The following is a 26,435-nucleotide window of genomic DNA, read 5'->3' on the forward strand; positions in this document are numbered from 1 at the left end:
CTGTGTACATGACGGCGACTTCCTTGTAAGGGGACTCATGCTGTATGGCTCATTAGAATAATAAAAACTATAAAGTTCATTATGTAAGTTCTTTATATGGTAGTTATGTATATTATATTGCATTTATGTTGCATTGACACATTGCACCTTTAAAGACCAAATATGAACATATTTAAGATTTGCCAAAACGATTCCCCGTATAAACAATTAACCATGGGTTTACTATAGTAAAAAAAAGTTAAACCATGGTTACCATAAGGTTTTGCAACAAAAGCAATAGATAAACCATGGTTACTGTATGGTTTGGCCAATTTAGTAATCAATACACCAAAATGCTTACTAACAAAATGCGTGAAAAATGCGACAGTGGCAGTACAAAAATAATTGTATAAGTGTTTTTTTAAAACACAATTTATTAGAGAATATGCAATATATTACAGTTATGTATTGTTTAGTTATTAAATAAGAAGGCACGTTTTATTTATTTATTAATTTTAACAAGGCACAAACCAAAGCATTACAAAAATCTAAAAAGTAAAGCGGAAATAAATGAATAGTCTGTCATACGGTTTCATCTTATTTACTCAATAAGCATAGATTCTTTAAAAATAATATCTCTTCAGTCATATCGAATTTGCAAAGTAACAACGTCACCGACCTTGATGACGTCGCGTAAACAGCAGAAAACGTTCACGTCACCGCCACGCAAGGATTCGTGACGTAGTACGCAAGTGTCCGCAGCTCGAGGCCTGCCAGTGGACGGAAGCGGAGGGAGCGCAGTGCTTGTATTTTCATTTGGAAAACAAGGCGAATGCAACATACTGCCGTGCGTTTATTAATCTGCTTCTAACCCCGTCTGACTTTTGAAGAGGGTAGGTACATATTTACAGTTAGCGCCGATGTTTTGAAGGTGGCCTTTGGGGGAGGGTAATGCTGGTTTATCGTGGTTGTTCAGTACATTAAATAGCACTGACTAGCTGGTTAGCTAAACAGTAAACGTCTCTTTCTACGCATTGTTAAGTTTCTACAGGCTTGTGCACCGTATTTTGTGTGAACTTACTTTTAATATTGCTGTGGTGGATGGGCTCATATTGTGGTTTTACCATGGTATACTGCTGCTATCATTATAGTATGTTCATATGCCATGGCGCTGGATCTTTACTATGTTGTTGAAGTAGTACAATAATAAGTACTGTACTGTACTGTTTCTATGGGTCAAAATGCATTGTGATAGTTTAACTTGGTACTTAGTTTTGTTGTAAATCTGTTAACTGACATTGGCTGTGTCTCAAATCTAGTGAGCAGCCCACCTTGACAGCATGATACCTGTAAGGTCCAAAGGTATTGTGTAAAGAGACAGTTTATGATTTTTAAGATATAGAAGTTGTGTGTTGTTAATTCCCATAGTTCTTTGAGCGTGTGTATATTGTTTTTGGTTGGCTTTATAACAAGTTTTAATGTTTCTGACGTGAATGTGTTGAATGGAGGTGTGGGAAATCAGATCAGAGAAATTGAGGTCATTGGATATGGATGGTGGTGTGAGATGTTGAATTCAGATCATACCGTTCAGGGCTGTCAGAGGGGTATGACAGTGGCTGGCATTTGTTGGGGTGCGGTTTTCTCTCAATATTATTTTAGGAGATGATTGACGGTTTTCATTCGCAGTCATATAAAAGAATGCAGTGTTTGCTAGAGTGTCTGAATAGGAACGGAAATTAGGCAGTTACAAATGTCCTGATCCATTTATCTATTGATGTGCCATTAGAAGACATTCTTTATATTTGGCTTTCACACAGGTGTTACCAGCAGCATACACCGATTTTGTTTATCATTTACATTCTGATGTTCCAAAAGCAGATTTTATTTGAAATGATTAAATGCGAGATCAAATAAAATTTTATTTTAACGTTTCAGTTAAAATGTCTCTTGTAATGTGTTGTTTTTATTATAATTTATTATGTTATAATGGAAAGAAATGTATGTGTTTTAAGATCATGTAATTAGAGATGAACCAATTACATTTTTTTTTGACAGATTTCCGATTTTTCTGTAGATGTGAGTGACCTGCTGATACCGATTTTTGCTAATTCTTTTTGCTTTTCTTTCTAAGAACGTAATGACAGCTTATAGGCTATAAACAAAAATCAATTAGTTTTCACCACTGGCCAAATTTTGCCAATACAAAGCCTAAAAGGCCACTAACCACAATGTTTGCTCTGTTTTTCTTGTTATTGTTTTTGATGCTGTTGTTTTATAACAAACCAAAACTGGATTTCCATGTAAGCCAACTGTTCCTGCTCATCTCCACACTGGACATACTCTAGGGCTGCAGCTATCGATTCTTGTTGAAATCGATTAATCTAGCACTGAATCGATCGATTAATCGAGTAATCGGATATACATTTTGTGTGTGTTTTTAAACTACCAAAACAAATAATGCATAACGAAAATGACGTGGCTGTAAAGTAGGGGTGTAACGATTCATCGTGCAAATGCGCGTTTTCTCAATGAATGCATTTGAATGAATTACGGTGAAATCCAGGCACATCCGAACACCAGGGGGCGCTCCCGTGCAGAAACTCCCTTTGTGCCACACAAGAAGTAGCATTACAAACGCTATTTCAGGAAATGTCTACACATGAATATTTATACGCTGTTCTTCAAATTGTTTCAGGTATTTTCATGATAATAAAGAATATTTTGAATGATTTTGTTTAACGAGTGTTGCTTTTTAAATGCACATTATAAACGACTCCGACTCATAATGATTTTAGATTGATAAGGACTTCCTACTGACCAAATGCCGTAATACAGGCACAAGCTGTGCATAAAACAAAGAATCGCAGCCTTGCGATTCAGAATCGATTTCAGACAGGCATTTTTAATGAGGACCGCGATTGAATCGTGATTGAATCGTTACATCCCTACTGTAAAGTGTTCAAGCATTGAAAAAAACAGAGGTATTGGCATTTGGCTCCAAAAAATAAGCCTATTTATTTCATTTAGTCTTTATAAGTGCCAGTGCCAACAATTAAGCACTTTAATTTATTAATATGCACAACAGGTTTCATACTGTAATCTAGCCCTGACATCCAATTAAATATCTGGTTTATGTACATTTCTACACCTGCAGCATTTTCCATTAGGCTACTAACAAATAATATATAATTTCTGGGGTGAGCCTATTTGCTATGGTAACAACCTGTGTTTGTGTGTGTGTGCGCACGCGTTCTGTGCATGAGGAAGAGTGACACCCCAGTCAGACGTACAATGGCTTCATTGCATTTTGGTACGGCAGAAATACATACATTCATTTTTAATAGAACACTGCATTTGGTTTGCATCACTTGCATTGCGGTGCATTTTAGGTTAAGAATCCGTTCGAAAAATCACAACATCACGTCCCGCTGTGTACAGTGAATGCATGCAGCTGAAATTATTGTTGCGTGGTTACATCAAAGTTTAAGTATGTGATGCATAAAGTAATAAACCAACGAAGTGAACTGATCACAACGTGGTACTGAGCAGTTTGTTTTGTGTAAATGTTTACATTGCATTATTCCTTTTGTTCCACGTTTACAATGAAATCACTTATCTGCATTTTGTCTTATCTGTGCATTTTAAAAAGGAAAACAAAAAATTTGATTTACAGAAATTGAGTTAGAAATTCAACAACAATAAAAAATACGAAAACAATCAAAAAAGGGTTTGTCTTCATTTTTAGTTAGTAGATAATAACAAATGAGATTTCAATTAAATTTTAACTATTGAACTAGTACATGTCGCCAGTTTTTATTTGAAAAATCTGGTCAGCTTAACATTAGTGATAGACCGATATATCGGCCGGCCGATATATCGGGCCGATATTTACGAGTTTTATGTGTATCGGCATCGGCCGATACATGGCTGCCGTGTTTGCTGATTTTTCCGGCATAATTTACAGACAGAGTGCTGGAACCCGCAAGCGATTGCAGGTCATGTGACTAAAAACAACCAACCTTTTCACGACAACATTGAAAGCTCGGCTTAACAGCTGATCATAGCTGAACAAAGTGGGGTTTTTTTTCATCTCTATGGGGCCGTTTCCTGGACAGGGATTAGACTAGTCCTAGACTACAATAAATGTAAGAACTGTGCAAACTAATAACATCTCTTTTTAACAACATGCCATTTTTATGATGTAAATTGAGTGAGCAAAACCAGTATCGGCTCCAAATATCGGCTCAAGAAAATCGGCAGCCTGTATCGGTCATCGGCTAAGGCTGATGAAACAAAAATCGGTATCGGCATCGGCACTGAAAAATCCATATCGGTCGATCCCTACTAACATATGCCTAAACGAACCAAACCAAGGGATTAAACGCACCAGGTTTTGGGAACAAAGGCTCATGTTTCAGACTCAGTCAAGCTAGCTCACTGACATTATGTAAGATGTCCAAATATCAGTTGTAAAACCGATTGCCGCTTTGGGGTCGGCTCGTAACTGTGTTTGTGATAAGTATGGGCATGAGTACTCAAACGTGACTTCGACACTCGATCATGAAAACGATAATTGTGTGGGTTTATTTTTTTATGTGGTTATGGCTGGTGTGATGCCTCAGGCCGCATAATATTATACATATCACGTTACATGTTTCATGGTACAACGTATCACGATACGATACAATACGCTGCGTGTTACGATACATTGCAATACTTTTTCTTTTTTTATCAAAAATCAAAAAAAGCTGCATTTTTTTTTAAGCCAAAGTGCTTCCACACGTCGGCTTTGAAAGCTGAAGGCGGTCTTAAATTTTCTGCCATTTTCTCACTCCCGCTAACTTCTGAGACATTGGCCGAATGGCGTATATGACAGACAACCGGACAGCGACAACTACAGCAGCGGCGGAGGAGGTCGTTTGACGCACACACTGGATTGATGTTTTTTTATATCCATACTAGTAGAGATAAAAATATCAGTACACTATCGTGGAAAAAATTATCACAATAGTTAGCTGTATTGATTTTTTTTGCACAGCCCTAGTATGCATATATACTGTATATCATTAATTCTTGGATTAATGTGATCGCATATTTGGATAAGATTAAAATCACAATTAAATGTGAATGTGAGGAGCATACTTCTGTGGTTCAAGTAATTCAGGTAGAATAACTTGAATAACTTGGTACTCTAGAATAACTGAAGTCTAAAAAGTTATGAAACTTGAGACCCATCTCTTAGAAACCGAGGCTGTGATTGTATCATCAGCCAAGTCAGATGTTACTACCAGGTGTAAAATAGGCATATTTAGTAGGGCTGTGATTTTTTTAACACTGCAATGGTGGTTTTACTGCGGTGGTTTTAGAATGTGTATGTGTGTGTATGCATGCATGCACGCAGTGATGCATACAGCAGTGTTTCCCATACATTGATTTATTTGTGGTGGCCCACCACAGAATCAACACTGGCCCCCACAAATAGAATTTTCATGATTCCCATTTACATTTTTATTTCACTATTTAAAACAGCTTAATTCGGCTTAAAATATTATTTGATATATAATACAGATCAAATACAGATACAGATCAAAGAGTAGAAGTGAAACACATTTCAGGTGCCAACACTAGATCAAACGCAAACACGACATGATGACATCACATATATGCTAATTAGCGGGTTACGTCATCACCACCACAGTTTCCTCAAAATCCTGTGGGAAACACTGATACAGGCTTATATATAATGCATACATATATTTTTTAAATATAAATATGTAAACGAGGATCAATCGGGGCAATTTTGCATTAATTATCGCGGACGTATCGCCTGTGATATGGCCCAGCTTGTCAGGGAACTACGACTCATCTGAAAACAGCTGATGGCGATTTAATACTAATCAAGGAACCGGCATTACTGAGGAGATGCGCATGATGTCGCGCGTGATTTATCGTCCAGCCCTATTCCAGAATGGGCATGGGCCAAGAGTTTACTTGCAGGTGCGCACATTCTTCCATCAAGTTTTTTTTTTTTTTATAAATCTCAACCTTTGCTTGGAAATTGCTGTACACGTGTTTTTAGCCCAGTTTTGTGCGTATGCATGCTTTATAAATGAGGACCCAGAACTGCAAAAATGTTTGTAAGTTTTGACTTTACAAAAATACACCATTCCAGCAGGGGATTAAAATATTCTGGGTCAGTATTTTTTTTTACCAATTTCAGTGTATATTTGGGAAATCAGATTTGGCACATATACAGTTTTAGTTTCTGCGATTGGCTGGGCTTGAATTAGATTGGGTTATAAATAGTGCTGCCCCTAGTGCTGTTTGCAGAATAAAAGTTGTTGTTTACATAATATATGTGTGTGTACTGTGTATAATAATTCTGTATATATAAATACACACACATACATGTAGAATTTTAAGAAAAAAATATATTAATATAATAAATATTTATATTTATATATAATATAAATTATATACACATGCAAATATTTCTTAATTAAATACATGCGTGTCTGTGTGTGTATTTTTAAATCATTATTATACACAGTACACACACATATATTATGTAAACAAAAACTTTTATTCTGCAAACGATTAGTCGCGACTAATCGTGAGGCAGCACTAGTTATAAAGGAAAATCCTCAAATGTGTACCCCAGGGTTAATATTCAAGTTATATATCTCAAAAATTATTTATGTAAAAATCATTAGATAGTATATTAGTTTTATGCATAAACATTTAGACGTTTATTTTTTTTTATTATTACATGACACGGTTTCTACATTTAGGCTTAATATTATTTACCAATTAATTTTTGCTTAGTTATACAATACTTTCTCTAAAAACATCCTTTAATTCTCTGCAGTACAATGTTTACTACCTGCACATATGGAAGTTGATCTTCTGTGCTGCCAAATGATAAAAATGATTCAAAGAGCAATTAATTCAGTAATTTCCAGTATTTGCCATCATTCAGATCTAAACAGCTGGCAGAAAATGAGGGACACGTCAACACTGAAATATTGGTAGAAATATTAAGCACTGAAAAAGCTTTGAATAACCTTCCATTTGAGCAACAGAATAAGTGTATCACATTGAATAATTATATTTTACACACACTTGTGGTCTTTGTCCACTTGAGCACTTAAATACAGGAAATGCAGCATGCAAGGAGACGGGTGGTCAAGTGTAAATAACCCACAAGTGTCGGTCTTCGACTGATAAATGCTGACTTGAGATTTATTTCTGTGGACCGTTATAAGCAACGCATCTAAAGATTGTGTCAGTGGTTTTTGGTGGCGGTTTGTGGCATTTTAAACACTTTGTTTATAGCAAATAAGACAAAATGGTCAAAACATCAAAAGCTTGTCTTTAAAAAAGGAAGATGTACATATTTATTTTATTTATTTATTTGGATCCTCATTAGCCATTACCAAGGTAGTGGCTATCCAACAAGTAAAAAACAACATATATACCTGTCCGATGACGATTCTGACGATTTTGAATCGCACAGCCGATATTACGAACCACTATTTCATGTACTACGGCCTTTTGATCAGTAAGTCCTTATTAATCTGAAATCACTGTAAGTTTGAGTCGTTTATAACATGCATTTGAAAAAGCCATCAAACATAATCATTAATTTCATGAAAATACCTGAAAAACAACAATATAAATATGCTTAAGCCATTTCCTGAAGATGAATGTTTAAATGTGTGTTCTTCTTTGACTCATATTTAGTTTCTGCACGAAAGCACTGGATGTAGCGGCATTTCACCATAATTTACTGTGAAGCATAGCAAGCATCATCAGCCGATTTATCGGTCCATCCCTACTTGTACCATGCATATGAGCAAGCGGTTTAATATTATTCCTGTAGCTTGACTGTTATTTTCTTACAAACAAGTTTCAGACAAAGTAATAAATTCACTAAAAATGAAAGCCTTTAAAGACATGTTTTGATGAATGAGATGATAAATAATGTGGCTAGTTAGTTCTTCTCAAATCCACTATTTTTATTGTCTTGTCCAGACAGTGTCGACTTTACTGTTTTCTTTTTCTTTTCAGATTTTTGAAGGTGAAGTTCTTCGTGAATGACCAAGACACAGTCAGCACCGTTTTCATCATGAACAAGAATAAGCGCGAGAAAGAATATTACAGCATAGATGTAGGGGATTCAACATTCACCGTTTTGAAGCGCTATCAGAATTTGAGACCAATCGGATCTGGAGCACAAGGGATTGTCTGGTAAATTAAATTTGATTGAGTTTAATCTATCTAAATAACATTTTAACAACCCAACAAATATGAACAGGAAGTATTTGAGGAACTTAATGAAAGAGAGCGAGGCAAAAAAGCTTTCATTTTGTTTTTCAGCTCCGCATACGACCACATCCTCGAACGAAATGTCGCAATTAAGAAACTCAGCCGACCCTTTCAGAACCAAACCCATGCCAAAAGGGCTTACAGAGAATTGGTCCTTATGAAATGTGTCAACCACAAAAATGTAAGACATGTTTTGTTCTTATGTCTTTATCTATGTGCTATTTATATATGTGTAGTCCATATTTATATAGCAAGAAATTTTCTTTTGCTATGCAACAGCACAGAGCACATCCATTACTCTTTATGCTTTCATTTTACAGATAATTGGCTTACTGAATGTGTTCACGCCACAAAAGACGCTTGAAGAATTCCAGGATGTGTAAGTTATGTTTGGTTTTAAAAAATTAAAGTAGAAGAGAAGTGAAATGTGTTTATATATTATTATAATATTACACACAAAATGAAATTACAGATTAAGGTTATTGATCGGTTTGCACAGTGTTGCATCTGATCATCTGTTATTTAATATTTTTTGAAAATCAAATGTAATGTTTCTACCTATCCTATGCATTTTTACTCTTATTATTTTCACTCATTTTTAACAAGTTAAATTGCACCTGTATCTCTTAACTGCAGTTATCTAGTGATGGAGCTGATGGATGCTAACCTGTGCCAGGTGATTCAGATGGAGCTGGACCATGAAAGACTCTCATACCTACTTTATCAGATGCTCTGTGGCATCAAACATCTACACGCTGCTGGCATCATACACAGAGTATGTAAAAAAATACCCCTGCCAGCCCCCTCACATTTTTTTTTCTGTGGTAGTTAATCAACAATGTCAGGCGTTTGTGACATAAAATAAGCAATTACGCGTCTAAAACGGCTCGTTCTGGTTCTTCATTCTGAATGGTTGAAACGCGTTAAGCCATGATAAAATACCCCGGTAAACCCACGGTTCAGACAGCATTACAGAAGTATCACTGAGCCAATGTTGCTACATACTGATTTATGAAAATAAACACCACAGTCTTTAATCATTTTTAAATTTTTCTACATTTGCACAATTGTGGCGATATCCAGGTAATGTCAATAAATATTGTTGAGTCATTTCGTCAATAAAGAGAAAACGTTCTCTGAGTTGTTTTTGTCTTAAATTGATATTTCCGCTATTATCCACAAGATGGCAATCTTACCCAACTTAAACACTGACGCATTCACTCGACACAACAGCGTTGTGGTGGATTTGGCATGACGTGTAAGTTTTGATGGCTCTGAATCTGATCTCTTACAAAAGTTCTTCACAAAAATGGAATTCTTTCATTTGATATTTTATGTTTATTTAAAGAAGAAAATTTTTCTGTAAGGCATTAAACTAAAACTGGGTGGCAAAAAAAAAAAAACGCTGATGGGGAAAGAGTTACGCATGCTTCCAGGCATATTTGATCATCACTTCAACAGTTGCACGATATAAATGTTAATGTATAAATTAAATTAGATGAATGTTGATTTATAAAATAAACACCACAGTCTTAAATTATATTTTCATTGTGTCTTCGCTGCGTCTGTGTTGGTTGTGAACTGCGCTCTGTTGCAGCCACACTTGATTCTGAGGAACTACTTCGGGTAGTAACCAGAGCACAAAAAAACTACAAAATTCATCTGCTTTACGGCATACGTCACTTCCTCCACACAATTTTTTTTTAACGTGAATTTTGCTGGAGGCTACTTCAGGAGTGTAGAGAGCATATTCTATTGTGTGACTCTGTGGCACAGTCTTTAGTGTCACGGACCTATGACACGGGCGACATGGGTTCGATTCCTCTTTAAGGCAATTTTTTATATAAACTCACGATCTTGATTCATACATAAATGTGATCTTCTTTATAAATGACGGCGATTATCTTGCATATAGTTCCCTGTATTCACATGCTGCATTCACGTGTTCACGTATTTACCTTTCTTTTACTGTCTATGGTATTTACATTACAATCCAGGATGCTATAGCAGTCAAACTTGCTCAAACTCACACAGTGTAAAACCAAACCCTATTCATTCACCAATCAGATCCGAGCGTTTCTCTCTTCCTCATTTGCTGCGTTCCGCTGTCACTCGCGTGACGTATTACAAAGTGGGCGACATAAACACATCGGTTTACTTGCATTTGGAGCGACAATTTTCACCCAAAAGGGAGTAAAAATGAGCGCCATTGCAGAAAATCCTGGTGGCGAGGGAGAGAGAGACGATGCAACAATATTTGTTTGGAAAAAGGCAAGGAAATACTTCTGTTCGTTTCTCAATTGGAAGGCTGCAGCCTCCGGAGGTCAAATATGCCGGCTGCATACGTCATCAAGCCTGGGTTATTAAGGTAAACTGAGCATTACATTCGCAAGTCATAAGCATACTTCAACAATTTACCATTAACTAAGTATAATAGTCAACTTTATAATTGTTAATATTCTGAAATAGGCTGCAACCTTCAGATTAAGAAATGGCTTCTGCCACGAGTTCCTCATCAGAAAGTTGTAACATGACTGCGTTTCTCCCTGATGCCTCAAAATGTTGATCGTTTAGCGTTTTAAATGTTTAGTTTTAAGGTTGGCCAGTTCTTTTCCTTTGCGACAGTGCTGCGGCGCTTGTGGCCTAGGGGCGCTAGGCTTGAAAAATACATGTCTTTTGGATGTGTCCGGATTTCACCGTAGTTCATTCAAATTCATTTATTGAGAAAACGCGCATTTGCACGATTAATCGTTACAGCCCTACAGTCTACTTTTATTACTGGATTAAGTGTCACTTTAGCTCTAAACATTAAAGCATGTGACCTTCCTTTTGACCTTCAAACCTCTCTTTTCAGAGATCTGAAACCAAGTAACATAGTAGTAAAATCCGACTGTACGCTGAAGATCCTCGACTTTGGCCTGGCCCGGACAGCTGCCACCGGACTCCTCATGACCCCATATGTGGTGACACGCTACTATCGTGCTCCCGAGGTCATTCTGGGCATGGGTTACCAAGCCAATGGTATGTTGTTTTATTACTGCTTTGCAGCATGCCCACAGAAAGAGCACAATTCACACACACCATTTCACATGAAGAAAGGGTACCTTGGACACACCAAATAGCAGTGATGTTTTTGGGTTTAGGCAATTTCAGGGATTCTTTGTTCACCTGAGCTAGTTTTAATGTAATATCTGCATGCTTAAGCACACTGGATGTGTTTGCCTGTAGCACTGAGCATTTTTTCAACATTAGATGTAAAGCGTGTTAGTTATTCGACAGCTTTTTTATTTGTGTAAACCATGATGGAGAATAAACGTGGTTCGCTGCTGTGCTAAACTAGCAAATCAATTTTAAGGCAAAAGATGCTGACATTTAACCTTCAGCTGAAGCACCCAAAACCTTTCTAAAAGTCAATCGCTGCCCTGTTTGCTTGGCTTATGTGTTCTCTTCTTCCTTTATGCTACACTTGTGTAGTGGATATTTGGGCTGTTGGCTGCATTATGGCAGAGATGGTGCGGCACAAAATCCTTTTTCCAGGGAGGGACTGTATCCTTGTTCAGCCTTGATGTTCTACAGTTGTTGAATTTGGTGAATAGCCACTTTTGTGGTGCCACTTGGATGTCAGTGTCTCAGTCTCTAACATTGAAAAGGTCTTGTACGGGTTATTGAATGCTGTGGTCGAGTAATGCTAGTAGGCAGATAAATTGCCCGACACACCAGCGATTGCACATTGAGATGTTTGCATGCTACCTTTTATCTACCGTACTGTATATTGCATCCACATCAGTGCATCCTGTTTTTTGTTTGTCTTATGATGTGTGATATGATTTCTTATATGTATGTATGTTTGTTTTTAATTGCATTTAGCTTATGTCATTTGTGAGATTTTTGACATTTTAATTTGGTTCTCATTTCATTTTTCAGTTGATGTCTGGTCTATTGGCTGCATCATGGCTGAAATGGTCAGAGGTAGTGTGTTGTTTCCTGGCACAGACCGTATCCTTACCTGGTCGTCTTTACTGTCCCATTATATGTGTTTGTGTGTGTTTTTTTTTTCCTTTTCCTTTGACCTGTGTTATGAATTATATAGTTAACATCTCAAATCATTGTTAAACTGTGCGGCTCAAATGGAAAGTCTTTTGGTTTTCTTCATAGGATACGCTCATTTACTTGCCCTTATGTCATATATAGTAGAGATCAAGTTTTTTTCTGAAATAAAGGTAATCATCACTCAAAATGTGCAGGAATACACTAATATATGACTCTGGTCCACAAAACCAGTCATAAATTGCACGGGTATATGTGTAGCAATAGCCATTGTATGTGTCAAAATAATAAATTTTTCTTTTGTGGAAAAATCATAAGGATATTATGTAATAATCATGTTCCATAAAGATAATTTCTTAATTTTCTACCGGAAATATATAAAAACTTTATTTTTGTGAGTGGATGCATTTCCTCAAGACGTAATTTGGACAACTAAAAGGCGATTTTCTTTATATTTTAATATTAATATTTTAACCGATGCACTAACAAAAACCTTTATTTTGTGGAAAACACTGATCAAAATTTGAGAACAGTAACCACTGTAGCACAAAAGATAATGACAAAAATTTTACTAAGAAATGTACTTCTTAACATTTGTAAGAATTCAAGGACTTTGTTTTGAAAACTTTAGCACAACTGCGGCCAGAGATCATCACTAGTTTCTCACACCACTCTGGTGTGATTTTTGTAGACTTTTCCTACTCTCTCTTCCACATTTTAGTAACTGTTTCTTAGCCATAACTTTATCGCCAAGGGTTTTTCAGTTTAGTTTAGACCAGGACTGCACTGGCCATTTTATTATTTTAATGTTCTTAGCTTTAAGGAACTGCTTTACTTGTTTTGCAGTGTGTGACAGTGGGCATTGTCTTGCATGAACATTGCAGGCCGATTTGCAGATTTTTGAAGGGAAGTAACTACATGTTGTCAAGTGACGTTTGAATGCTGCAGAAACCATCCTGAAAAGCTTAGTAAAGCCTTTCGTTTTTTTCGGCTGTGAGGATTGTTCACTGCAGAGTTTTAGTCTGAATGGTCTTAAACTGTGAGACAAAATAATGACTACGAAACTGACTACAGTTACTGAAATGTGGAAGAGACCGAAACGAGAGTGGACCAAGAACACGCCCGAGTGGTGTGAGAAACTACTGATGTACTGAAGTTATTCAAAGCACAGTCCTCTATACTTCCTACTCATTTTGATGACTAACCCTCAAATATTGTAGTTGTAATCTTATTTTGTGCTAGAAGTGGTTGCTGTTTTCTTTTTTTGATCACTGTGTTTTCCACAAAATAAAGGTTTTTGTTCAAGTGCCTTGGTTATATTGTTTATAACACGCTTGTAGAACACTGGTATACCCAAAACTAAAATTCCTGCAAATTTTGAGTAATGATGATTAACATTTTTTCAGAAAAAGATAGTTTTTATCTAAACTGTATACGACTTCCTTTCTTTAGCTGAACAAAAAACTGACATTTGTAAATAATATGGCATCCCTGTAGGTTGATATAACACACAGGAAAAAACACATACAGCCATCATAAAAGACATCCATGGCCTCGTACAAACTGCATCTAAATTCGGTTGTCACTTTACCATTTAGCGTTTAATCCTGTTCTGTTCACACACACACACTTCAGTAATTTACATGAGTGACAACCACATTATACTACTGAACTAACTCCTGCAAAACATGGGGTAGTTTGTACAGAACCAAACTGAACAACTTGTTGTTGATTTAAATATTTAAAAGTGCATCCTAAACATCATAGGTCTCTCTTGTGAAAACAAAATAAATGTGTGTGCAGAAAATCACAGAGGTATGAGCGTTTACTTGCGCATGTTGCCAATTTTTGCACATAAAAAAAACACGAACAAGAATAATTCCACGATTAACCGAAATAAATTCTAATGCTTTAGCTCAAAAACTATAATATTGAGACCGGCACCTTACCACTTTAATAACACCAAAAACTTGATTGCCTTATTAGCCAAGGCCGAAAAGCAGTGAGGTGCCACAACGGTATGTAAGCCCAAAAAAGACGTGGACAAGACAGTGCTCTGTGAAGTAGCCTCACAAATGCATATAACACCCAACGCCAAGAGTTTAATAAAATTGCAGAACATAACGCTGTAATATTATTTTGGTCAAAGCAGTGAATGTTAACCATGCGAGATGGGAAAAAACGTTGCTATGGTTACAGGACATTTACGGGATTCACCCCCACATTCACGCCCATGTGACTCAAGTGGATTAGGGGTCGGATTTACTAAACGGAGCAAATTAGCATGAGAGCGCAATTCCAAGAAAGCACCGATAGGAGCGGTAATATCTGCGGGTTATTTACTCAAAAAAACGCAACTTAATTAACACAGACGCAACAGCTGATTTCCATAATGGCCAACGCAATTTACTAAGAGCAGCGCAAATAAGCAGAGCTGATCTTGAGTTCTGCACCACGGGCATCACAGCGGAAAATGCGGGGTGTGTAATACCAGCTAACAAAGCCGAAGTACACTGAAAAGAACTGGAGGACAAAAAATGAAACGTCTGGTAATGTGTGACGACTTCTAGTGACTCCTATTTTATTTACTTAAGCAAATAAAAAATAACATGGCTTGGCAAACAATATTTTTGAGTAATATGTTTTTCTGGCATTCCAAATAAACTGCTATGTGTTAAAACAATTATCTGCCTTAAATCACGCGCATTCTGCTCTTTGTGATGTCTCTCTATTTAGCAACAATTGTAGCAACTTCAAGCGCAAAATGATTTAAGACTCTTTTCGGCCTTAAATAATGGCGCAAATACCAGTAATATTAAATGAGCAATATTACATGTTGTGTGAATCATTTAAATATTCTCCTCCCATAAATTTTGCATCTAAAAGGGAAACTCCTTTAAATGCATATGCAATAAGGTCAGTTGCAAAAATAACTAAACAACACATTTTCAGTGGTAATTATCCACTGCGTGTCTTTAGTAAATCCCGACAGACGTTATTTAACGCCAAAATGATGGTTTGTGCTGGTGCAAGCTGTTAGTAAATCGAACCCTAAATGTCTTGTGAAGCAAAACCAGAAAAAGATTCATGTTTTAAACTTATTCGGGGAAGTCTTTCAAGCTCAAGGCATGAAATATGATCGGTTCTTCCATGTCTCCTGACCAAATGTAACAATATTTAGTCTTAAAATACTCAAGATATGTGTGTGACTGTTTGTGAAATCCAGGCTAAGTCTCATAATCTGATTTTTAGATTTCAGAGTATCAAAGATTGATTTCACTTTAATTTCATTCTTTGATATGGCCTTACTCAGTCAATGTTAAAGATATCAAGGTTATTTTCCACAAAGTTTTTACATTTCATATGATGATTTTATGTAAAAAACGTATTTTACATAAAAATGACTTTAGCTGGGATTTCACAGGCAGGGTCAAGTTTGATTTGAGCTGAGAATGTGTGTTTTGATTAAATTATCAATTCTGATTGGATGTCCAATTTCACTTTAAAAACAGGTTGTGTCATGCCTAGTTAGATTTACTTCTAAATTAATTATGGGATAGTGTATAGGCAGCTGGTTGTTATTGCAGAAACAGACAGTCTGATCAGGGACCTGATGCAAAACGTAGGGTCATAAATCACACCAAAGGGGCTTATCAATCCTTCCAGAAAAGCGCAGCGTTTTTTTGTGATTGTTACGGCAAAAATCCTTGATCTTGTGGCACGTTTTCTTAAAAAATGCGATGGAATATGCAGGATATTTATAAAATTTTATGCAATGAAATTGTGGGAACTTGCAAAAACTGCATGAACTTGCAAAAACAGTTTGGAGCTTTTCAATGATGTTCATGTCACATAATCATGTCTCTTCATAACGTTTCCATGGCAACAGGAGACATAACTGCGCTTGTGTGAAGTGAATGTAAAAAATTTTTACTTTCTGCTAAGATATATGTGATTTTTGCTACGAAAATGCGGGGATTATTAAATCATGCAATCCCCGCCTATTTTGCGCATGGAAATCTGCAATTTATGCTGCGACAGTGCAGTGTATTTGAAAAAAATGCGGCCCCCGCATAAATATGTGGACTTTGGCTGATTCTGCGTTGAATCATGCGATCACATAATCACGTTTTTCTGGAGGGACCAGTGTTGTTTTTGGCAGCCCTTTTAGTTTTCGTTTTAGTCTTAGTCTTTTGGACGAAAATGCTTTTAGTTTTAGTCACATTTTAGTCACTTGTGAAATTTATAGTTTTAGTCAAGTTTTAGTCGACGAAAATGCAAAAAGATTTTAGTCAAGTTTTAGTCGACGAAAACGCAAAAAGGTTTTAGTCAAGTTTAAGTCAATTTTAGTAAAAAAAGTATTTTTTAACCAATGAATTTAGGTTAAAAAGTGTGGTGTATTTAATGGGCTTAGGTTTGACAAGCAGATACATGTAAAACCTTAAGCTTACCATGAAGTGTGTCACAAGCCGATTGCCGAGTAAAATTGAATGTATATGATATGTTAACAGCGTGACTTGTTAGTTACCTTTGAAAAAATATCAGCATGATGAGCCTTCAGGTGCCGCTTGAGGTTGGTGGTATTCTTCCCACCTAGTTTGTGGCCACATTTACCGTCGTCTCCCAATATGCATTCCGTTTTTCTGTCTAATGGATTACACTGAAAGTATGTCCATAAATCATCTCGTCGTTTCCGTTTATTGTCGTCACCGCTACGGTCCTTCGAACTCGCCACAGCCGCAGGTGTGTTGTTGTTGTTGTTTGAAATCTTGTGCGCGTGCGCGGCATGGCGGCAGCCGGGTGGTGGGCGTGAGTGAGACTGTTGAGTGTTGACCCAAAGCAAGGATAGAAAGCGGCAGCATTGCTGATACGTTTGAGCTAAAAACAGACAGATTTCACGCAAAATAGGCAGAAATTACATGCATTATGAACGTCAGACTTATAATCATTTTCGTTCCGTCTCGTTTCGTCAACGAAAACTCGAAAGCGTCTCGTCATGTTTTCGTCACCTTAGAGACATTTTTAGCTAGTCATCGTCGCGTTAGCGTCATAAAAAATAAGTGCGTCAACAAAATCATTTCGTTATCGTCATCGTTGACGAAAACAACACTGGGAGGGACTGGCTTATTTCACGATAACAAAGGGCTGCCTATACATTATCCCACTTATTACATGGCTATTTACCTCATAAGTAAGATAAGGAACATTTAATGATTGATTTTAAATATTTTATGTTTAAAATTTTTACGAATGCAGACCTATTGCGAGGAAACCCGTGTATTTTTTTGTTTGTTTTTAAGATAAGACGTTCAAATGTCAGGAACACTATTTGGTTTATTCATATGTAAATATAATGACATTATGTTATTAAAAGAGAGTGCATTAAATTTTTGTGTAATATTAAACTGTACCTGTAAAGATGTGTTATTAGTTGAGCAGTTGTTATCTGGGAATAACAAACCTGCAAATGTTGTGACTGGCCAATCAGAATCAAGCATTCCAACGAATCATGTAATAATAAAGAATAGTTGCTAAATGAATAATTGTTATAGCTCAGAGTGAAAATGTGTGTATGTGTGACTGGAATTTCACACAAATCTGCCATTTAAGGCAGTTAACAGAGAGATCATGATGCATCTCTCTGTGCAAGGTTTCTGTCAGTAGTTTTTCTTAACCTGTAATCTGAAGATATTGACCAGTGGAACAAGGTTATCGAGCAGCTGGGCACGCCATCTCAGGAATTCATGATGAAACTGAACCAGTCTGTGAGGACTTACGTGGAAAACAGGCCACGCTATGCTGGCTACACCTTTGAGAAGCTTTTCCCAGATGTGCTTTTCCCCGCAGACAATGACCACAATAAACTTAAAGGTAAGGGTTATGGATCTTACCTATATGATATGCCTAAATAAAGCTTATTAGTTTCAGTTTACTTCACAGATATTGTTTTAATGTATAATACCTCAATATGCCCCGTCCTACTGCCTGTTTCAAAAGCACCATCAAAAAACAAAACTGCTATTGTTAAGCCATTTCATAGGAAATTACCATTATTGTTGTTTAAAATAAAAATGCCTTGCAGTTATGCCCTGCAGGAGTCGGTTTCATTTTGTTTTCTCAAGATACAGCCCCCGTCCTCCATATCAAATTAACTAATTCAGCATCATCATGAGTACCCAGTGTATTTCCTCTCTGTTTCCTGATTGAAATGCAATTATCTTAAAGCGAGCCAGGCGCGAGACTTGCTATCCAAAATGCTGGTAATAGATGCGTCTAAACGAATCTCAGTGGACGAGGCCCTCCAGCACCCCTACATCAATGTGTGGTACGATCCGTCAGAAGTGGAAGCGGTGAGTGGCTCAATGTTAATTATTTCGGGGCTGGCTCGATGACTTCAGAGTCCAGATGGGATCTTGTTCTGCATGACACTAAAGTCTCCGGAGAGTCTTTTTTCCTTTTCACATATCTGACCGACATTTATCTCCTCCTTCAGCCCCCGCCGGTGATCATTGATAAACAGCTAGATGAGAGAGAGCACACAGTGGAAGAGTGGAAAGGTATTTTTTTAAACGATTGTTGTTGTTGTTTTGTGTCAGTCAAGTGTTTTCTATAGGTGGGTGGTAAGACATTTTACAAATACTTAACAGAACCACCTTTACATGAACCATAACTTGACTGGTCTGCACAAAGCCAAATCCCTACTGAAAAGCTGACCTCTCTAATGCTCATTTGCCGTGCTGAACATTTAAAGGGCACATGTTATGCAAAATCAACTTTTACAGTGTTTGGACATAAATGTGTTTTGGCAGTCTGTGAACACAAAAACCTTACAATGACCCCTCTTTCTTATTTATTTTTTTCATTAAACCAAAGCACAGACATGCTGTTTTGATTCTATTGTTAATGTGATGTCACATTGATATAGCCCCACTCAGATCCATTGACTGACTGGTTAATTTTACCCAAATGCTTTTCTAAATTTGTCTGTTAGCACGTTGTAGTGTTAATGCAGCTAAAGATAATAATGTATTGGACTGTATTCGCAGGAAGGGAGTGAGGAGCTGTACCTCATTTGCATTTAACGGTACTCACATGAAAAGTGTTTTTTTTTTTTTGCTTCCACCCGAATAGGGGGATTTTGGACAGGGTATAACAAATGATCTGTGGGTAATTTTGAGCTGAAACTTAATTAAATCTTGTTAAAATTGGCATAATATTTGCCTTTTGATTTTAAAAGGAGTCCTACGCTTTTCGCTAATAGTAGCTTTTTTGGAAAGGCAACTTACAACTAGATTTTGAAAAACTGGATGTAGGGGTTGGTTCTTTCAATAGTGTCAGACCCTGATGTTGGAATAGATTAAATGTTTCCAAAGGTCTTCAGTGGGGTCTAGATTTGGGCAATCTTGGTAATGTGAATATCTTGCCCAAATGCCGCGGCCTTGCATAAGATTCTGGTTAGCTGAGCACATGGTCTTATAGAGATTGTTTGTGCCTTGTACTAAACCTGTATGGGTTTCTTTTTTTCTGATGAGCACAAAAGAGGATATTGGGAGGTGGTGGTGGACACACAGCAGATGGTGACCATTGACTTCCATAGTAGGAAAAAAAATATTTTGGAAGTATTGTGATAAATGATGAAGAAAATATTTTGATAAATGTTGGTACCCATTAAATTTTATCATATTTTTTCCTACTATGGAAGTCAATGGTCACTGTCTGCTGTGTGTTTGCCATCATTTTTCATAGTATCTTCCTTTGTGTTCATCAGAAATAAGAACTTCATACAGGTTTAGAAAAACATGAGGATGAATAAATGATGACAGAATTTTCATTTTAAAAAGTGAACTATCCCTTTTAGGAGCAGTTGAGTTCTTCTATGAAAGTGTTTATTAGCTCTGTGCTGAAGTGTCAATGAAGTTGCCTAATGCAATGTTTGCAAAACTTTGTACCTGTTCCCCGATCAGAGCTGATATATAAGGAAGTCCTGGACTTGGAGGAAAGGACGAAAAACGGGGTGATCCGAGGACAGCCGGCCTCGCTAGGTTAGTTACCTCTTTGATTTATAAAAACAACACTTCATCATGTTTTTCACACTGTGTTAAGCATTTCACAGTGCCCCACAATGTGGTATACAGGCACATATATGAATATTTGTGGAGTTATTTTACTCTTTCCCCACCATTGAGGAGTTATCTCGCCATAAAAATTCTGTCTTTCCATATTTCTACCATTTTGCAGTCGGTGGAGCTGTTACTCACCTTATAAAACAATGCAGCCTCTACGGATCCAAAAGCATTAAATGCACTAGCTGGGTTTCCATCACACTGATTTTATGAACATTTTGAAGTATGACATAAGAAACAAGCAAATTTTGATAAAAAATCCATTACAGGGTTTCCCGCAGAAAATTTGTTAGTTAAGGTGGTAGGGTTGGGCGGGGGGTCGTGGCCGGGGGCGTGGCAATCAAAGGGCAGGAAGTACGCGTTATGATGAAAATTAATTTTTTTTATTTAAAACACTCAAATAAAACGTAATTTTGAAAAAACAATGACAGAAAATGAACACATACTAGATTATTAATGAATTAAATGTTTTTACCTCTAATGGGAATAGCTGCGTGATGAAGTGAATCTAAAGGGTTAATAAACACAAACTGAAGCAGATGTTGTAGAACGTCTGGCGAACGATGATAGATAGTGCAAAAATTGTAAAAATTGATTATTTCCCACTATTAATTGCATTATCTTAAAGGAGTGTTAATACTATAGCTTGTAAATAATGCGCATAAATAACGTGAGCAGAGCGCTCAACAATTATATCTAATCAACAGGCACGTGAAACCTAGCTAGCAGGTTGGTCAAACAACAAAATCACCAGCTAACTTACTTTAAATTTGCAAGAACTATAACTAATACAATAACAGGCTTGAATAAACCCAAAACATAAGTCCACTTACAGTTGGCTAACCTCAAGACATGACAGACCACGTCTTTATCTCATTTCGGCCATGTGGCGCGCGTGAACGCTCGCGGTGTGAAACGCGTCCGCGCTATTCTCTGAGATGTTTTATCAACTGGCTAGTTATCCTCCAGACAGTGACGATCCGGACCCATCTTTCTCATTTTGGCCGTGTGGCGCGCGTGCCTGCTCGTGTTGTGAAGAGTGTCCGTGCTATTCTCCGAGATGCACTTGACGGCCTTTTTTGCAGCAATTTTTTTTTTAACGACCTAGTTAAGGCAGTAGGGTTTCCCAGCTTAGGCAGGCCGCCCGAACTGAAAAGTGCCGCATTAAATGTCAGAGGCGATGGTGTAGTGAGTAGCGCTCCGACATGTGGTGCTTTCGCACTTTCAGCGACCCGAGTTCGATTCCCGGCTTGTGGTCATTTGCCAATCCCGTACCCCTCTCTCCTCCCTGTACTTTCCTGTCCTCTCCATAAATCCATTAATATGCAAAAAAGTTTTTACGCTTGCTTGAGGTGGTTTTTGACTTGTGCGAAAAAGAGTAAATGCGAATAATGGGAGATGAAAACACATTTGCCGAATGAATTTTGACGTAGTGAACATTAAACCCACGTGACTGATCGTCTAGCTGTATAAGCTGATGTTGCGTTCCCTTTATATGGGGCTCGACATCGTCGCAATGCGCTTGGTGCTGGCGCCTGCATCAAAAATTCTGCAATTCTTTTTCTGTGCACAGCATTCAGTTTGGCAATTACAAGCTACGCTGCTAGTAAATGTATAACTTACCAATTCGTAACTGAATGCAGTCCTGTCTCCATTTTCTATGCATACCTTGTTTAATTTACTGTTGGTTACCAATACCACTAGCATTCGCTCAAACAACTTGATGGAAACACACCTAATTCACATTTCTTTTTTTTTTTGTTGCAAATTTTGAAGAGATTCGCTTCACGTTTCGATGGAAACCCAGCTACTGTCTATGTTTGGATTATCGTTCTGAGTCTGATCTCTAACAAAAGCCTTTGGGGCTGTTTACACTTGGTATTAAGATGTGTTTTCATCGATCTGATCACAAGTGGACGAGAGAGACACATTACGTTTACACCTGGTATTTAAATCCGTCTCTTTTGTCCACTTTCGACCGCTTCTGTGCTGAATACTATGAGGGGGTGGTCTGTTAGACGGTGGGCGAGTCTCTCCGCTGTCATTCAAACCCGAGCGGGAGTAATTATGAGTTTATATGGACGCAAACTAATATTATGTCGGAGTCCGCTGCTTGTTTAGCAAGTAAACATGCTGCACAGAGTTTTGTATGTGTGTATGTAAAAGCTTTCTTTGAATTTTCAGCGCAATTTATGAAATAGGATCGCGCAACTTTCACACGCTTTCAAAACGAAACTACGGAGATCAGCCGCTTAGTTTTATCAATGAAAGGCTAAAAATAGCGCTGTTCACCGAATGTTCACGCCAGCAGTCAAAAAAGACGTAAAACTTGTGTTTAATACCTCAGATTAGATAAATGGGCGGAGAGAAGGCGGTCGCGTGTGGCTGTTCGAACGCATTCAACCACATGTGCGTTCCGCAACTCCAAAGCGATCCGATCGAAAGTGGTTTCGACTACCTCTGGATGTGGTTGAAAGTGGTCGAAAGTGGACGAGCTCAAAATGTTTTGAACACCGTTTACACCTGGCATTAACGTCGTCCACTTGTGATCCGATCGACGAAAACACATGTTAATGCCAAGTGTAAACAGCCTCTTTGTTTGTTTAAAAGTAGAGGGTCTTTCATTTGAACATTATAGAAGAACATTTTCTGGAAGGCATTCAAATTTTGTGAAAATCTTAAAACGTTTTAAAACTTGAAAAAGTGCTAGCGGGGAAAGAGTTAACAACAGAAAGCTAAGCACAAACTGAACAGTACTTGCCTCTAAATATTTTTTATACTGTATAGTGGCCAATTTAAGTTATTGTTTGACTTTGTTCTTCCTTTGGATAGTGTATTAACTTAAATGAAAATCTTTTCAGTATTTGTTTATCCATACAGGAAACCTAAGGAAATCTATTTAAACCTACATTTAATATTTTTTTTTATATTTTGACACTACCTCACTATCTAGAAACACGAACAAATTGAAACGTAACTCAGTAGTATGACAGGTTTAAAAACACTGCTTCAGCAGTACCTGTCTGATAAAAATCTGATTTGTTTCTCATAGCACAGGTGCAGCAGTGAGCAGTGACTCCCAGGAGCCCTCAACGTCCTCTTCTATAAATGACGTCTCATCCATGTCCACTGATCCCACCCTGACCTCTGATACAGACAGCACTCACCAGACATCCACTGGACCTCTGGGCTGCTGCAGATGACTATCCTCTTTCCTTAAGTTCCTGCTAACACCCATCTTTACTGGCATAGTGTTTACACCAATTTCAAAACCCAAAATGTGCCCCTTTTTCTTAAACTGGCATCATTTTTTTTTTATTGAAAATAGAAATAAAACGAGAATGGAGGTAAGAGTGTTTGACAGCATCTTAAAGGCTTTTACACCAAACCAGCATTACTTTAATTTCTCATACGTTCATTTGACATCAGATATGTCATCTTGCCATTTGGATGTGGATCGGTTTGAGTTTTTGTAAAGAGAGATGGTGAATATATTTTTTGAGACGTTAATCACTAATTAGTGGACGTTTTTTAAGTGGCACATTTACTTCCTGGTTTAATGTTGGCATTGAGTATTTCCACACTGTAAACTACTGTTTTGGAGTCAGTGGTGCATACACCATTGCTTTAGCTAGACTTTCTTTGGGCCTAAAAGCAGAAATTGAACTGTGTAACTATGAAACGGTTTATGAACACTTGGGTTGTCTTAAAGTATTTTAAAGTGCTTTTAGGATCAGTGCGCTACTCATTTTCTTTTCCACATATGATTTTAGTACACTAGATGTAATTCACATTCTGTCTAAAAAGAAACACTCAGTATCACTCAGTGTCACAGTATGTAATCTAGTCTGTCGATACAAGAAACAATGACGACAGGAACCCAGAGCTTTCCATGATGCTTTCTTTCAGTGCTATATAGCTTAGTACAGGAGTTTAAAGCATGTTATTGTTTGTAAAGAGTTTGTTTGGACGGTTCAATTGATGATTTAAAACAGATTTTAGACATCGCCTCAGACTATTGTAAATGGATCCTTACATCCATGTGGTCTTATTTATGGTTATGATAAATGAAATTCTGCTACTAAAGGTTAAACTTTGCTAAATTAAAGTGATCCATCAATAACCGATACATAGATTTTTCATTCTAAAGTTTGGAAAGTTAAATAATTTTATCATGAATTTGACAGATTTAAATTCAGAATGTATTTTGTTTACAATAATAAGTGTATGTAGTACATGCTCCTAACTTACTCCCTTTCCGTGCTAAAATTAATCAGTTCTACATTTAGAATCGTCATTCATCATTCATTGTAAACTATCAGAAATAAAGGTACAAAAGTTGTCACTGGGATGGTAACCTTTAAAAAGGTCCTAATAAGTATCATTTAGATACAGAAAAGTACTTTTGAGGTCCCAGTACGTACCCTTGTGGTACTAATATGCACCCTTTAGATACAAATGGGTACTTTTTGACAGCGTTTCGCTTTTCCGGTGACAGATTTGGTACCGTTATTTCTAACCTGTTGTCTTGATTTTGCTTACATAATGGATTAAGTGCCTGCATTCATTCCTGAATAATTAGAAAGATGGAGAAATTTGGGTGAGGCTTTCCATAGTAATTCTGGTCATATCATGTGGAGTGTCTATTTTTCTATTGAAAGGCTAAAGCATGTTGAAAAGATGTATAATTTATGACACTTAAGATCTGATTTGTAAAGGGAAGTTTCTTTAAGGTTTAAGGTATTTCATCAAAGTAATAGAAAATCGGCTGTTCTTTCGTATGTGTATATGGTTTGCAGCTTTATTTTGTTTTATGGAAATATGCAAGATGTTGCATCAAATGCTGTAGGTGTCTGGGAAATTTCTGGGGCGATGGTATCGAATGTAATGCGTATGTGTGTCGATAGTTCGAGGATGCAGGAGAAGTAAAGATCGCAAATGTTTGTATAAGGATTGGCTTCCATATTATCACAGTTGCATCCCAGGCATAACAATCTTGATTTGATTCTCATTTTAAGTGCTCTTATTTTATTTTTTGCTTTGTTTAGGGTGATGAACTTTAGTTGCATTTAGTTTTGGTTGCATTCGCTTTTATCTCATCTCTTAAAATGTTAAGATCAAAGTAGGCTTTGATGAACTACCTCACTCTAAATTTCTACAGATTTCTTTTTTTTTAAACACAGCTGCCCGTCAGATAGATGTTAATACAGATTTCATTATTTATTTATTTTGAAAGTGAACTATTGTCAATAGTAGGCAACATATAGTTTTGTACATTATGTATACTTCACGTAGAAGTAAGAGAACTGAAATGTAAATTTGATCTTATGTTCATTTAATTTTCTTTGTATTCATTTTTTTACAGTTCATGTGCAATACCCACTGCTGTCATGCTAGTTGTAATCGATAGATCTAGACATGTTAGTTTTATGTACCCAGAGGTAGAGATGTTTGGTACTGTCAGTTAAATCAATGTCTTTTTGAATCCAGATGATTATTTTGTTTTATTTTTTGGCTCATTATAGTCAATGTTACATAACTTGTCTTACCAAAAATTCTGGAAAAATAAATCTGTGGCAGACGGAGATGTTTGGAAAGTGTTTAGCCATTGGATTTTGATCAACCTGGTAAGGCCATTTTAAAAGCATCATCTGTAAAATATCTTGAAACTTGTTAATATTTGGTGCTGGTATGTAATATTTGCTAGCGATGCCAGCTCAGTTAGTTATAAATTCCTAGCTCTGTGTGCACTGAACGGCATACAGGCAATAAGTGAACTACTACAACAAAAATGCACTGGGATCTTACGATACCAATGTGTACATGTACTGCAAATAAAAAGGTTTGAATCTGAACTTTTTTGTCAAGTGGTTTTATTTTTAGGGACCCTAGAGCTTTAAAACTATTGGGAAGAAAAACTTTTTGTATTGCTTTTTGTTTTGGGAGTGGACATTTTTA

The 26,435-nt window shown here is 36.9% G+C and overlaps 1 protein-coding gene across 3 annotated transcripts; it reads left to right on the forward strand.

Annotated features, from left to right (window-relative positions):
* Positions 1-709: 709 nt before the first annotated feature.
* Positions 710-26,332, forward strand: mapk8b (mitogen-activated protein kinase 8b). 3 transcript variants are annotated; one of them, XM_073866575.1, is made up of 12 exons: positions 710-872; positions 8,050-8,229; positions 8,359-8,488; positions 8,628-8,686; positions 8,944-9,078; positions 11,159-11,328; positions 11,782-11,853; positions 18,043-18,225; positions 18,580-18,704; positions 18,848-18,911; positions 20,319-20,396; positions 23,535-26,332. In XM_073866575.1, exons 2-12 carry the CDS (start codon positions 8,108-8,110, stop codon positions 23,678-23,680), a joined length of 1,284 nt encoding a protein of 427 aa, XP_073722676.1. In that variant the 5' UTR covers positions 710-872; positions 8,050-8,107; the 3' UTR covers positions 23,681-26,332. The 3 variants fall into 3 exon arrangements, with proteins under 3 accessions (XP_073722676.1, XP_073722675.1, XP_073722677.1); XM_073866574.1 differs by lacking the exon at positions 11,782-11,853 and adding an exon at positions 12,232-12,303 and having other exon boundaries at positions 712-872; XM_073866576.1 differs by lacking the exon at positions 11,782-11,853 and adding an exon at positions 12,232-12,303 and having other exon boundaries at positions 714-872; positions 23,530-26,332.
* The last annotated feature ends 103 nt before the right edge of the window (positions 26,333-26,435 follow it).

Source organism: Misgurnus anguillicaudatus, chromosome 4 (assembly GCF_027580225.2).
Source record: "Misgurnus anguillicaudatus chromosome 4, ASM2758022v2, whole genome shotgun sequence".
NCBI classification, from domain to species: Eukaryota; Metazoa; Chordata; class Actinopteri; order Cypriniformes; family Cobitidae; genus Misgurnus; species Misgurnus anguillicaudatus.